The sequence below is a fragment of the Lactuca serriola genome, chromosome 5 (genome assembly GCF_051521515.1).
Source record: "Lactuca serriola cultivar US96UC23 chromosome 5, Lser_US96UC23_V15, whole genome shotgun sequence".
NCBI classification, from domain to species: Eukaryota; Viridiplantae; Streptophyta; class Magnoliopsida; order Asterales; family Asteraceae; genus Lactuca; species Lactuca serriola.
In genome coordinates, this window is record NC_136412.1 from 205,139,867 (window position 1) to 205,155,522 (window position 15,656).

The window sequence follows — 15,656 nt, forward strand, 5'->3', positions numbered from 1 at the left end:
AAAAGGTGCAGCCTTGGGTCAGTACATATACATTCATTCTCATTGGGACAAAAGTTTAAAAGTAAAAAAGAATTAAAGGAGTTAATTGATGTGCATGCACTAGAAACAATAAGGAATCTATTCTTTTAAAAAAAATGACAATCAAAGGATTAGGGCACAATGTAGAGGAGTTGTACCTGTCATCAATAAAGGTCAAGTAACCTACCACTTCAAAAAGCAAGGGCAAAGAAGTAAAGACACAAAAAGAAACATGTGGTTGGTATATACATGCATCTAGGTCAAACCCCGAATCTGATTGGTTTATAAGTACCTTAAACCAAACTCATACATGCTTACTAACAAGAAAACTCAGAGCTTGTACCGCTTCTTTAATCTGCAAGAAAATCATAGATCAAGTTGAGGCAGATCCGAAGATTCCTTTGAGAGCCATACAATATCACTTTCAAAAGACCTACCAAGTGGGTATTTCGATGGATAAAGTGTTTAGGGCAAAAGATATGGAAAGAAAGCATGTAACTGCGGAATACACAAAACTGTTTGAATTGTTGAGGGACTATGCTCTTGAACTTCAAGCTACAAACCCAAACACAACAGTCAAAATAGATGTGTGTCCTAATGGCAACCCTGCATCCCCAACAAGGCAGTTTAGAAGGATTTATGTATGCTTAGGTCCACTGAAAAAAGGTTTCAAGGCATGTCTTAGAGACTTAGTAGGTTTGGATGGTGCATTCATGAAAGGCCCATTCCCTGGTCAGGTTCTTACAACAGTTGGTCTAGATTCCAACAATGGAATTTATCCCTTGGCCTATGCAATTGTTGAGTCTGAAAACACAGCTAGCTGGAAGTGGTTTTTAGAAAACCTTGGGGATGACTTGGAGCTTGGGAGCAACTCAAACTATACTTTCATAAGTGACAGGCAAAAGGTAAATTGCAGTTCATCAATTGATCATTTAGATTGTGTTTTTTTACCAAGAAATTAATTCTAATTATTTTCTATTGAGTCATGTAGGGATTACAAATTGCAGTTGATCAATTGTTTCCCAATGTTGAGCATAGGTATTGTATTAGACATATTCATGACAATGTGAGAAAGAAGTGGGGGCAAACTGAGTACAGGGACCATTTATGGAGGTGTGCATCAGCAACCACCATTCCCGAGTTAGAGAATTTGATGAAGGATTTTAGTAAGTATGATAAGGAGGCATGTCAATGGTTGAAGCAGATTCCTCCTGTACATTGGGCAAGGAGTCATTTCTCAGGTAATTGTATATGTTTGCATATAGTAATGATTATGTGTTTTAGTTATTTATCAACATTAATTGTATGTTATTGTAATGTGCAGGAAGAGTTGTTTTTGATGTGTTGATTTCAAACATGTGTGAAGTGTTTAATGGGAAGATAGAGAAAGGCAGGGAAAAACCTATAATTTCATGTTTAGAGTTCATTAGGGAGTATCTAATGAAGAGGATATGCAATGTCATGAAGGAAATGAAGAAGGATAAAGGTCCACTAACACCTATAGCAACAGACATCCTAGGTGCAAGGAAAAAAGGTGTTTCACAATATATTGCTAGGTGGAATGGGGAAAACAAGTATCAAGTCATTGATGCATCGCAAGATCAGCATGTGGTGGATGTTAGGAACCAAACTTGCACTTGCAGAAAGTGGGAATTAATAGGAATACCTTGCAGGCATGCAATTGCAACTCTGAATGAAATGAGCAAAGATGTTGAGGTTAAGCTTGACATTTACAAGTGGGTACACAATGTGTATTGGCTAGAGACATGGCAAGAAGCTTATTCATTTAAGGTGGAACCAATTAAAGGGAGACCCATGTGTCCTAAAAGCAATTGTCCAACAAAGCTAATCCTTCCTCCACATCGCACTCAGGTGGGAAGGCCTAAGAAAAAAAAGAAGACAAAGTGAGGGTGAAAGTTTAAGCAAAAGGCAGAAGGCAAGTCAAGGTGATGGAGTCAATGAGATGCAAAGAGAACATTTCCACGGGCCAACAAATGATGGAGTGCAGAAGCTATCAAGGAAACATATCAGTGTTACTTGTAGCAAATGCAAGAATAAGGGACACAACTCTAGGACCTATAAAGGGCAAGGTGGGAATCAATCCAAGAAGTGGTTTTGGTTATTTGTTGTGGTGCAATGACTATATAGTTGCTTGTTGTTAAAAAACTATTTGTTTTTGAAAACTTTAGTTATGGTTTGATGATGTGGTTATGTATGGTGCACAAACACTTGTATGCTTAACTTGGTAATGGTTTTTGGTTCCACTCATGTGGTTAATCGAATGTGCATTTTGGTCAATTTATGACACGTATTTTGGTAATGTACTTTTGTTACATTTTGATTCTATTTATGTGCTTATATTTGACATTTGATACACATTTTCACACTTGAATATCATTTATATCATTAACAACATTGGAATTCATTATAAACATGATGAAGTCAACTTACAACAAAATTATACCATTTTTACCCTGCATCACTTAATCAACAAAAATCCCCACATTTGTCTAATCCTATCCCTTACATAGAACAAATAATAAAGATAACAATCACAAACATAAACCAGCTTGCACATAAATACATCTTCAGCTTGAAACCTTCATCCTTCAATGCATCACACCTTGCCTCCAACATGTTGTTCCTGCTCAAAAGTCCATTGCACTGTTCCTGTAACATGTTAATACTTCTTACCAGCCCATTACATCTTTCCTCCAACGTATTTATGTTTCTTTGAAGACCAAGTATGATGGTTTTACTCCTAGCACACATAGGCGGGTCAACCCACCGAATAAACCCACAAACAGAATCCTTCGTAAGGCAAGCATAAAACCTCCTTCCGGGATTCAGTGGTGACCAAGACGTTTTCACCAAAGCGAGATTTCCACAAAAACAAACCACTATTGTTCGATTGCAAGTCAGGAAGGAGAAATGGAAGAAAATAGTCATTGGGGAAGAACAGTTAAGAACGTTGGGGAAGAAGATTCGTTGGGGAAGAAGCTGGGAAAAGAAAACGACATATAAAGGATGTTTTATTTTTCCATATGCAAAAATGGTCCCTATAAGTAAAAAGATAGAAATACCCTCACGTGCAAGGCACATGAGGGGGTTAACGGATTCTTTTTAACGGGTGTTAAGTACATGGACCATTCTCACAAACAAACCAGTCCAAAAGGACCACAAAACCAAAAAACTCGTGGTTTGGACCAAAACCCCAAAAAATTTCATACCACAGGGACCATTTTTGCAATTAAGTCTATGTTTTCTTAAATTGTGTTAATCATTATCTTAATATATGCAAACAACTTATTTTCTTGTTTTTTTTTAACTTTTAATAAACTCTTTTTATCAAAATTCGATTTTAAATATATCAAAATTCATAATTTTTTATTTTCTATAAATAGACATTCATATTGATATACTTTTAACATAACATAATTTTTATTTATAATTTCATCTCTCATAATTTATAAGTGAATAACAGTGCATCAGATTTTTATTACAGTACATTCGTAATTCATTTACGAAAAAAACGTATATTTTTTACCGTTTAAATATCATTCATATATGAATATAATATGTAGTAAAACTTTTTCTTACCTAAAATATATTTTTATTCATATGTGAATAAAAAGTGTATCGAAATATTATTACAGTATATTCGTTATTCATTTATGAATTAACCGTTTAAGTATCATTCATATATAAATAATTACATGTTATATTTATATATACGAATAAAACTTGTATTAGCTCTCCTCATATGTTATATTCATATTTGAATAAAACTTATATCAGAATTTTGTTACAATTCATTTGTCATTCACATATAAATAAGTAGTTCGAATTTTCAAAACACTTTGTTTTTTATTAACTTACTACTTATTCATATATGAATAACAAATAAAATATAACGAAAATATGATAAACGTTTTATTCTCATATGGTGATATAATATATGTTTTATTCACATATGAATATAACATGCCATGAAAGTTGGTGTAAAAATATATATTTTAGGTAACAAAAATTTAATTAAATGTTATATTCATATATGAATGATAATTAAAGTGTAAAAAAAAAAAAATTAAGTATGTGTTTTATTCATAACTGAATAACGAATATACTGTAATAAAAATTTAATGCATTATTATTCCCTTCTGAATTATGTTAAAACTATAAAAAAAATATTAATTTTGATATATTTAAAATCGTTTTTCGATAAAAATTACACCTACAAAATTTTAAAAAAGAATATATATATATATATATATATATATATATATATATATATATATATATATTGATGAGTTCGAAAACTCTTTGATCGAATAGATCTTTGTAACATGTAAATAAATGAAACAGAAACAGTAATGTAAAAACACAAGTATGGATCTGAATGTGTCGAATGATTTGATTAACTCAGTCCTCAGCAGAGCTCGATGAAGAACTTCCGCTGTAGAGGATTCTAGGGTTACAAAAGATAAGAACTTATACGCTATCAAATCTCTATCAATCTTACGTTAAGAATGCATGCAAGCATCTATATATAATAAACCCTAAACAAAACTCACGGATGGACAGGCCCATACCGGAGACAAAACTTGGACTAGCTAACGAGCCCAAAAGACGCAACACTAAACTGGACCTAACAAGCTCCCCCTTTGCGTCAATTTGGAGCAAGACTATCATTTCTTCTTGCTTGGACCAGCTGCCGGAACCTTCTTGGTTGTATCAAACAGACGAGAGATAAGTGCGAGAATAGTCTGTCTGAAGCAAATGTACCATTGAATCATATCATCAAAGTACTTCTTGTCATCCGCTGAGTTCTGCTTGCACCGATGAATGATCCCCAAGACATGTTCCAGACATGCAGTGGTATAGAGATGTTTGTCTGCCAAAGCGAACAAGCATTTTTGGCCTTCGTTTCTGGTAAACATAACAGAGTTTCTCTTCGGGTCTATCTTTCCCATCTGCATCATGTTTAGGTCACTAGCTGAGCCAACAGGAGATATGGTAGGCTTTTTCTTGAATACACTCGCTATCTCCTGATCCATCTTGGCGACTTCCATGATGTAAAAAATAAGCATCCTCTTGAAGTGGTCGATGATTGGACCATATTCTGCTTCATTAGTAAGAAGGATGTTATGCAAAATAATCCAGTCGTGTGGATTCAAGTTGGGAAGATCAGCAAGCGAGATGGCATGTTCAGTCTTGGCAGATCCTCTCAGCACCTTAAACCGAACGTTGGTAAAGTTTCCTTCCTTATACGGCTTTAGAACCCGAACATTGACAATCTTCTGAGCGCTCCATGTTTGGTGCTGTTGTTGAGCGGCCCTCAGATAGAATTCGACTCAGTCCCTGTCAACCTTTGGATGAGGATGAGGGAACTCAGCAATGTTGTCAAAGGCATGAAAGACAAACGCCTTTTGGGTCAGTGGCATGTCGAACTGAGAATCGACAGTATTATCGCGATCAAGTGAGATCACCGGTTCTAGCCACAAGATGCTTGGAGTTTCTATGGCTTCTTTCAGCAACTTCTCAAGAGTCCAAGGAGGAAAGAGAGTTTTCCTGATCTCGAGAAGGTCGTGAGCTTCTTTCTGTCTTCTTTCGGCTTCTTCAGCCTCTCTAGCTACACGAGCGCTGATGTCAGCATCTTTATCTCGACGTTGCTTCTTCAGAAGGTCAGCAATGGTCTCCTTATCTTCATCGCTTTCTTCAGCAATTTGCTTGCCCTTGTCTTTAACACCCGAACCTGAGGCTTTGCCTGTAGGAGGAGGTTCGGTTGTTTTGGTTGCTGTTGAAGTAGGAGGCGGTTGAGACACATTTTCTTTTTCTCCCCCTTGTTTCGGAATGGACACGAAATCAAGGAGCCCTTTAATCTTGCTCAGGAGAGAAAGGGCAAGAGCAAGTTTTTCTGCAAGAGTTCGCCTCACAGAATAGTTGAGTATCGAGTCATGTGCTTCCAGGATGTTTGAAATGGATGTGTGGACATACGAAACACACAAGGAAATCACCTCTCTTTCAGATCGAAGAGACTCAATCTCCTATTAAGAATTGGAGAGTTGAAGACTCTTGACCTTCAGAGCGGTGGTCTTTCTGGCAAGAGCGTCCATGAGTGAGTTTTCAGCAGCAAGGTCCTCATGGAGCTTAGTCAATCGTTACTCAATCGTCGCCTTAAACGCTGAGTTGTCGTCTGAGAGAGTCTGACGAAGCGAAGCAAAAGACTTCAGTTCGGAGGCAACTGAGGTAGCCAGCTGGTTGACAATTGGTTCCAGCTTTGTTTTGGTGGCTTCAACATTTTCCTGTAACGACTGTAACAAAGAAGAAGCATTAGTGAATAGTTTATCGACTTTGTCGGTCGCTGCCTCACAGGCTTTGGTTGAGGCATCAATGGCTGAAGTGGCGGAGTCTAGAGAGATTTGATGAGCTTTGGAAAAAGCATCAACAATTTTCTGAATGGCAGCTTCAGAGATGGTAGACTGGGATGAAGAAGAGGAGGCGATGAGCGAATCTATCTTTTCGTGAAGCTCCTTGAGATGCCTCTTTGTGACAGGAGCATCATCATCGTCGTCACTCTGTACCTGAAACAGACTGTAATAGACCGAATCAAATGTCATATCCTCCCCGCCGAGGAATGGTTCTTCGTCCTCTGCTGCCTGAGCAGGAGATGAGGGTGGTGGTGAGGGTGTAGGCTCGGTAGTTGTAGTAGGTTCGGATTAGGAAGTATGTTCGGTGGTTGGTGGGGGTTTGGGTGCGTTAGTAGGAACCCCCGTATCAGATACGTTGGTTCTTACTTCTGCGGTGGTGGTGGTTGCTTTGGTAAAGATGGGAGGGGGTACTGGGATGGAGGTAGATGGTATTTGAGTGGTGGAGGTTATGGGGGGGAATGGAAATGGGAATGGTAGTTGGTGGAGAAGAGATTGGAGAAGTGGAAAAGTGAACATCTGGAGTAGGCGATCGTGGTGGAGTGTTACCACGAGGAGACTCATCATAGTCTGAATTATCTTCCTCAGATTCGCTTGAGGAGGAAGCAATTATCAGCTTTCGCCTTGGTTGGGGTTTTCTCTTCTTCAGCGGAGGAGACTGAACAGTCTGTGTAGTTTTACGCTTCTTGGGAGAAGGGCCTTTCGCTCCCTTACCAACTTGCTTGTCTTTGCCTTTGTCAGTTTTCTTTCCCCTTGGCGCAGGCTTGTCAGCTTCATGGATGGACTTGAGCATTTCAGGAGTAAGCTCTCTCGGACCAGAGCGTCGAAACTCCTTGTAGGTTCGAATGATCCGACTGTCGGCAGGAACATCTCCATACATCGACTCAGGGATAGAGCCAATGAATTGAAACTTGGATGCGTCGGAGACAATGATCTTCGTGGTATGGAAAGTACCAATCGAAGACATTGGAGAACCAGCAACAATAGGGACGTGGTACTTGTCCATCACCCATTTTGTGACAAGAGTCCAAAATCGAGCATAGGAAATCTCGGAATGCCGTGATGTAGAAGACAAACTCTGAATGAGCTGTTGCCATAGGACCGACCCGTAGTCCAGATTGATACCATTGTAGACCCTATAGAGAAGTGTGATGAACAGATGACTTGCACCGTTTGATCTAGCACTGCGTTCAGACAGCCCCTTGAACAGTACAGTAAACAACCCATTCCACTGAGGAGGCAGGCACGATTTCTTGAACTTCGTAACCGTTGCCAGCACCTCAGTATACCCCATGTTGTAGAACATAGAGAACATGTGACCCACCGGAATCGATTCAGGGTTAACCCTAGTTGAATCAGGTTCAAACCCTAAAATTGAGCAAAACCTCTGCTTAGAGATTGACGCCTTGTGATCGAGCACGTCGAAGAAGATCATGTCGACTGCCTTGTCGTAATGAGCAGTGGCAAAAATCTGAGATAAGAACTCCATAGGAACTGCTTCAGCTTTGGTGAGTGCAGGAGCAAGTGGCGAGTACTTGAGGCATTCGATTATCGGGAACATGAAGGCATCATAGACCTGAGGAGTAAGATCGATGATCAAACTCTGTTGGGGACGAATCGACAGGATATGGGAAGTGGCATGAAATGGTGATGAATCCGCCATTGTTGTGAAGAAGTTGGGAGAGATAATGAACAGTAGAATACTTGAAGGTTTTATTGCTCTCTGATATATGGGTGAAGTAAAGAGGTAAACAATGGTTTACATTACCTTTTATACTGAGGGTAGAGGAGAGAGAAGAATCTGTCCCAAATCTCCGAGGGAAATACAAAGGGTTTTTCGGAAGTGATTGATGCGTGACAGTTGGTAGCACTGATGATTACGCATGAGAGAGAGTGTCAGTCCCATTCACACGCCTTCCCATCAGGCGCCGTTTTTAAACAAAACGGTTCCTCTTCGCACGCCTGGCCTTCAAGCGCCGTTTGAAAATCAGATCGATTGGACTCCCGCCTGAGTCAGCATCTTATCCTTTTAGATTAAACGTCATCTTAAAGCAAAATTGACCACGTGGATCAATATTAACCACAACTCCCTTATAACTGCAAATCCCATTTAAACATTATGCCATGTAACTAATGAAACCAGAATTTTGGAAAATCAAAAAGATTTTCGTGCTTAGTGTATGAACGAAAAAGAAATAAAGCAACACATATGAGGGATTTTGTGATGTCAGTAAAGACACGAAACAAAGGATCCCGGGCACGAATATCTTCCTTCAAAGTCAAGAGAGACTTTAAAGTGTTTGTATGGTTTCCCGTTGAATAACGATCAGACACTTATTGAGAAGTGTTGAAAGGCTTCTTTTAATCAGGCTAATTTGGGTGGCTTTTGCTTCAATTCAGAATTTCTGATCTTGATATAAGACAAAAATCGAACGAAGTACTTGTGAGACCAATGCAGTCTGTTGAACAAGTAGGTTTGAAATATTTGAAGTGGCAATGAAAAATAATTTATGTAAAATCTCAAAAACAAAAAATTAAAACTGGATTCCAAGGGAAGAAATGTTATGGAATTTAACAATTTCATAGGAATCACACAAAAGAAAATCATAGATTTTACTTTCCATCCTCATTGATAAGTCCGTCAATTCGTTAGTGAAAGCTAGAGCAAAATTGATTGTTCACCGTCAATGCATAGTAGGTATTGAATTGTGGGTTTCACTTAGTACGTAGTGACACGAAGCTAAGATCATAAACACAGAAATTGTATAACCATAAACCTCAGTGGTAATTTCTGAGAGTCTCAAGGGAACATTTATGAAGCGAATGAGATGGAGAAAAGTAGTGTAAATGGTGTAAAGAAACCAAAGTAACTCTGCTGTTAAAATAAGGACCAAGCAGAAAACTCTTATCTCATGTGAGAAGAGAGTCAGGCAGCTCATGATTAGAATAAATATGAAAGCCTAATTGGGAAGACAAGGTTTGTATGTACCAAGTCAGTAAGGCTATGATTCAGAATCAGGTGAGGCTTTGGACACATACAGCAGGATGCTTCTAGGGACACTTAACTAGTGAAATGATTTCCCTACAAATAGACACACAAAAAGATAAGACACAAAACAAAACAAAATAATAAAAAAAAATAATAAAAAATATTTTTGGAGTTTTTGAATTCACGAAAAGAAAATAAAAAAAATATTTTTGGAATTTTTGATTTAAAGAAAAAAAATAAAAATAAAATAAAATAAATGAGACATAGAAAAAAAAAATTTGGAACCGAAACCGAGCGTTCGGTCTATTTCGGTTAAAAAAAAATTTTGGAACCGAACCCGAGCGTTCGGTCTATTTCGTTTGCCAAAAAAAAAAAAAAGTTTGAAAAAGAAAAGAACTTTGAAAATAAGAGAAATGAATTTGAGAAAATAATGCAAAATGTTTACAACCAAAGAAACTACCTTTGAGTGATACGCAAAGATCAGATGATACGACCGGACCCGTGCGTTCGGTTCATTTCGGTATACCAGAAGAAGACCCGAAACCGAGCGTTCGGTTCATTTTGGCACACATGAGACCCGAACCCAAACGTTCGGTATATTTCGCTTCCAACTTTTAATTTTGAGAAGTAGTCTTTGGTACTGACTCCGATTCCATCATTCCTAGCCCTTGTAGAATTTTATTGAAAGATGCTTCAGGAAGAGCTTTGGTGAAGATGTCAGCCAGTTGATCAATGGTTCGAACAAAATGAATTTCAACGTTCCCATCTTCCACATGATCTTTAATGAAGTGATACCTCAGTGCTATATGCTTGGTCTTGGAATGTTGCACTGGGTTATGACAGATCCTAATTGCACTTTCTGAATCGCAATATAGTGGGATCTTTTTCATATTGAGTCCATAGTCCCGAAGCTGGCTTTGGATCCAAATCACTTGAGATGTACAGGAGGCGGCTGCGATGTACTCTGCTTCTGCTGTAGACAGAGAGACACACGTCTGTTTCTTTGATTGCCAGCTAACCAACTTCCCGTCTAGGAATTGGCAGCCTCCAGTGGTGCTTTTCCTGTCTAAACCACAACCTCCAAGGTCTGCATCTGAGTAGGCCTGAACGAAGAAACCTGAGTTTGATGGATACCATAAACCGAGAGAGGTGGTTCGTTTCAAATGCCGGAGTATGTTTTTCACTGCAAGCATATGTGGTTCACGAGGATTCGTCTGAAATCTAGCACAGTAACATACAAAAAACATTATATCAGGCCTGCTAGCAGTGAGGTACATCAAAGAACCAATTATCTGGCGATATAACGTAATATCGACTGCCGGTTTTTCCAAGGATGGTGTAAGCTTGGTGCCGAATGCCATTGGAACTTTAACCTTTGAGTCTCCCATCATCCCAAATTTAGCAAGAGGTGTCTTGGTGTAAGCTCCCTTTCTAATATTTAAACCAAGGAAAAAGTTAATCGGACCCATTGAGCTCATTTCAAATTTAGTCTCCATCAACTTTCTGAATTCATCTGTTAAGCGAGGATTCGTTGAGCCAAAGATGATATCATCGACATAGATTTGAACAATCATAAGGTGGTTACCTTCCTTTTTACGAAAGAAGGTTGGGTCAACCGAACCTTGTTTGAATTTTGACATCTTTAAAAACTTGGTTAGCGTTTCATACCATGCCCTAGGTGCTTGTTTCAGACCGTAAACCGCCTTGTCCAAAATATAACACTGATTGGGGTACTTTTCATTAACAAATCCAGGAGGTTGCTCCACGTAAACTGTTTCTTCAAGTTCTCCATTCAGAAAGGCGCATTTCAAGTCCATTTGGTAGACCTCAAAGTTCTTGTGTGCAGCATAGGCCAGAAATATTCGAACAGATTCCAGCCTCGCTACCGGAGCAAAAGTTTCCTCATAATCAATTCCTTCCTCCTGGCAGTATCCTTTCACCACGAGACGAGCTTTGTTTCGAATCACATTGCCTTCCTTGTCAATTTTATTTCTAAACACCCATTTGAGACCAACAACTGAGGCATCTTTAGGAGTTGGAATGAGGCGCCATACTTTGTTTCTTTCGAACTCGTTGAGTTCATCTTGCATAGCTTGAACCCAGTCAGAATGATCAAGAGCCGTATTTACTGTCTTCGGTTCAACTTTTGATACAAAAGAATTATACATGCAGAACTCTACTTTGGAGAATAGAGATTTTTTCTTTACCTTCAGTTGAGATCGGGTCAGGACCTTTTCAGATACATTACCCACTACCTGGGATACAGGATGATCTCTGGTCCACTTAACAAGAGGAGGGTAATTTGGATCATAGGATGGATCCAATTCAACATTCACCATTTCTTCTAATTCAGATTGACTATCGTCGTCGTAGAACATATCGGCATTCTCCCCCTCGACTGATGAGCTTTCCGGTGTAGCTGGACTTTCTGGTGCTATCAAGCTTTCGAGTGCTGAAGGACTTTCGGGTGCAGTTGAGCTTTCGAGTGGAACTGGAATAGAATTCTCCCCTTAATTTGTGAGCTCGGTTGTTTTGAAGAAGGTGGATTCTCCCCCTCAACTGAAGCACCTTGCTCAGGAGGTTCGTTTGGAACTTGTTCTCCTTCACCCATTCGTTTGGCGGCATCGTCGACAATTTGCTTCAGATGGTCGACTTTGTTGTCTGCTGCCTTGGCTTCCGAGAGAGTAGCTTTTTCAGGTTCATTGAATAATTCTACGAACTGATCGAACAGATTAGCAATTGAGGCCGTAACTTGACCCGTTTGAGTGAAAATCTCTCCAATTGTCTCTTCAGTAGCTTTTAGCTTTTTGATGTAGTTATCATCGAAAGTCACATAATATGTTTCTTCGATCTTCCTAGAGTGCTTATTTAAGACCCGGTAAGCTTTTGAAGTAAGAGAATATCCTAGAAAAATTCCTTCATCAGCTTTAACGTCAAACTTGTTACGATGTTCTTTGGAGTTGAAGATGAAGCATCGTGAACCGAACACATGGAAGAATTTTACGTTCGGCTTCCTGTTGTTGATGATCTCATAAGGAGTAAGAGAGAAACGCTTGTTGAGATAAGACCGGTTCTGTGTGAAACACGCTGCAGCACTACCATCAGCCCAGAAATATAACGGAAGAGAAGCGAAACTTAGCATCGTTTGGGCCGCCTCACACAAGGATCGGTTTCGTCTTTCGACAATTCCGTTCTGTTGAGGAGTATAGGGAGCTGAGAAGTTGTGACTGGTTCCTTTTTTTTGCCAAAAAGTCTTCAAATTCTTTGTTCTTGAACTCCAGTCCATTATCGCTCCTAATGTTGCGAACGACTTTTCTCAGTTGCACTTCAACCTGCTTAATAAACATCTTTAGCTTAGGAGTAGCCTCAGATTTGTGCTTCAGAAAAAATATCCATGTAAAATGTGAGAAATCATCAACAATAACAAGAATATACTTGCTACCGCCAATGCTTTCAATAGATGATGGACCACACAAGTCAATGTGAAGCAACTCAAGTGGTTCAACAACTTTTGTGTTTATAATGGATGGGTGACTTTGACGACTTTGCTTCCCCATTTCACACGCAGCACAAAAATTTTCTCGATCAAACTTGAGCAATAGGAGACCCCGAACATGACCTCCTGTGACAAGCTTGTTGATGTCCTTGAAGTTGAGATGTGAGAGCCTTCGGTGCCACAACCAGCTTTCGTCAGAATGAGCTTTGGATAAAAGACATATAGTTGGATTTCCTTTGATTGGTTTGAGATTGAGAGGAAACATTTCGCCTTTGCATTCTGATTTGAGAATCACCCTTTTTGATTTCTTCTCTATGATTTCTGAACCTTCATCGTTAAATGAAACTTTGAGACCGGTGCCTCCTACCAGTTGAGACACACTGATGAGATTATACTGTAGACCTTCAACATACGCCACCTTTCTTATTGTGAAGTGTCCATTGGTGATCATCCCATAACCCTTTATCGTTCCATATGAGTTGTTGCCGAACTTGACATTCCCACCATTCTGAAGAGATCGAAGTTCCCTTAGCTCTTCCTTCCTCCCTGTCATGTGACGTGAGCAGCCACTGTCAATGTACCATTCTTCGTCGAACTGCTCGTCACTTATAACCTGCAAAAATTAAGCAGATTTAGGAACCCAAAGTTTCTTGGGTCCACGTGAGCCTTTCACAGGAACAACAATAGTAAGAGAAACATCAATAAGATATGTTCTTTTTATTAATGTTGTTTCATCTTTTCTTTTAATGGTAAACACTTTGATTTTGTTAGGATTAGCAACAGTGGGTTTGGTTTCAGGTTTTGGTGTTTGGGCTTTAGACTGCTTTCGGTCTTCCTGGACAGAGGAAATCTTCGATTTTCCTTTCAGGTTCGTTGACGATTTAGAATTTTGTGCATGAACAGAATTAGGTTTAGAAGAGAATTGAGAACTAAAAGAATTTGAATGGGAATTTCTTCTGATTTGCGGTTCGATATGATCCTTTTGTTTTTGGTCATTGGAGGGACCGAACCTGTCCTTTCGGTTGTTGTTGCTCTCTGAACTGAACCTGTCATTTCGGTTATGTTCCTCATGTGGCCCGAAAGCCTTTTTCTCTGACTTTGAATTTCTATCATGATAAGAGAAATTATTGTTTTGAGAGCGCCAAAACTGCTTTCGCTCAGAGAGATTCTTTTTGTATCTCAGATTCCTCTACTGCTTTTGATCTTTCACTTGTTTTGGCTGTTTGTGGATGTTAGCCTTTTGCTTCTGCTTCTTGTCAGCCGGTTCATTTTTCACAGATGATGTTTCGCTTGTGGAAGTCACTTCTTCTACAGGAACTTCTTTTGTACCACTAGTGCTTGGCACGTCGAAGTTGTCAGGCTTGTTCAGTGGCTCTGGTACATATCTGCCTTTGGTTTTCCAGGACGTCCGCTCTGACAGACCAACAGTTTCGTCGGCATTATCTATAGGAGCAGACCAGAAAAATTCGTCACAGCCATCTGCGTTATCTTCATTCACTATGGCAGTGAGTTCGGCTGTTTGATGCTCGGTTACTCCTGTGACCTTGTACACCTGATTTGGTGTTGTTCTCACCTTTTGGTACACAACAGCCTTTTCTTCAAGAATCGGGGACTTATTTTGGGACAAACGAGCGAACTCCACAAAATTTTCAGAAATAAGATTTTTGTGGTTTTCGGGTTCGCTCTTGACAAACTCAGAACAGTCGACTACATCCTCTACAGAAATTTCACTCATATCATCGTCCTCATTAAGTTCAGATGTGTTTTCAACATCAATTTTATTTTCTAAACTCAAATTGGCACTCAACGAGTCAAATTTTTGTATAGTTTCAGTCCTTAGTTTCAGCTTATCGTTTTCATCCAAAAGGTTTTTCAGCATGTCCTTATGGTCCTTGGACTTTATGAAAGATTCTATTTTATCCAGACCATACATGTAAGTGGGATTCACATAATCAGACAATACAACACTTTCGAAGTTATATGCTTCAGCATCGATTTCATCCTCCTTAAACTCAAGGAAGGGTAAAATCATGCGATGTATTTTCTGCCCTATTTCACAATTCAGATGTAGTTGAGTGATGTTAGCATAAAGTCGTTTAGCAATCAAACAAAAAACATTTCTCTGTTTTAAAAGTTTTAAATTGTCTCTTTGTAAATAAATGTTTTCATCCTTAGACTTTATCTGCTCCGACTCTTTTTGCTCTATCCACATCCTTCGCTCCTCACTCTTGGAAGACACCCTGCTTATTTGGTCAGTTAGGTTAGAATTGGTGACCCGTGTTTGAGTTAAACAACTATCCAGATTTGAGATTCTTGAATTTAAGCTATTTAATTCTTTTTCATATGATTTATGTGGGACTTTGAATGAAATAAAGAGAGATTGTACCTTCTTGATCAATTCATCAAGCTCATTGATCTGCACACTGAGAGGTTTTGCTGTGAAGCATAAGTCCTCTCGCTCCTTGGTGTCCTCGTTTCCACCATCAGTATTGTATCCCCTTATGTGAGATGCATCAGTCACCACAAAACACTTTCCACTTCTTTCGTCACCTCTTGCAACATATGCCTTTCCATGTGAAGGCTTTCTCACTTCATCATCCTCTGAGTCGGTTGACCATACCTGCACGCCACCGAACTCGTCATCCTCTGCCGAACCCTGTACAATAAGAGCATTCATAGAAGGGTTAGTAGCAGCTTTCTTCCTCTTGATCTCTTCCAGCTTTTT

At 39.2% G+C, this 15,656-nt stretch overlaps 1 protein-coding gene across 1 annotated transcript; it reads left to right on the forward strand.

Moving 5' to 3' along the window:
• Positions 1-470: 470 nt before the first annotated feature.
• On the forward strand, positions 471-1,926 carry LOC145050102 (protein FAR1-RELATED SEQUENCE 7-like). Its single transcript, XM_078998406.1, has 3 exons — positions 471-923; positions 1,010-1,259; positions 1,343-1,926. Exons 1-3 carry the CDS (start codon positions 471-473, stop codon positions 1,924-1,926), a joined length of 1,287 nt encoding a protein of 428 aa, XP_078854532.1.
• Positions 1,927-15,656: the final 13,730 nt, after the last annotated feature.

Excerpts from the sequence above, each read along its gene's own strand:
- LOC145050102 (XM_078998406.1), top strand. The coding sequence starts at position 471 with ATGGATAAAGTGTTTAGGGCAAAAGATATGGAAAGAAAGCATGTAACT. Across the intron at positions 924-1,009 it reads TCATAAGTGACAGGCAAAAG|GGATTACAAATTGCAGTTGA; the intron begins GTAAATTGCAGT and ends TGAGTCATGTAG. Across the intron at positions 1,260-1,342 it reads GGCAAGGAGTCATTTCTCAG|GAAGAGTTGTTTTTGATGTG; the intron begins GTAATTGTATAT and ends TGTAATGTGCAG.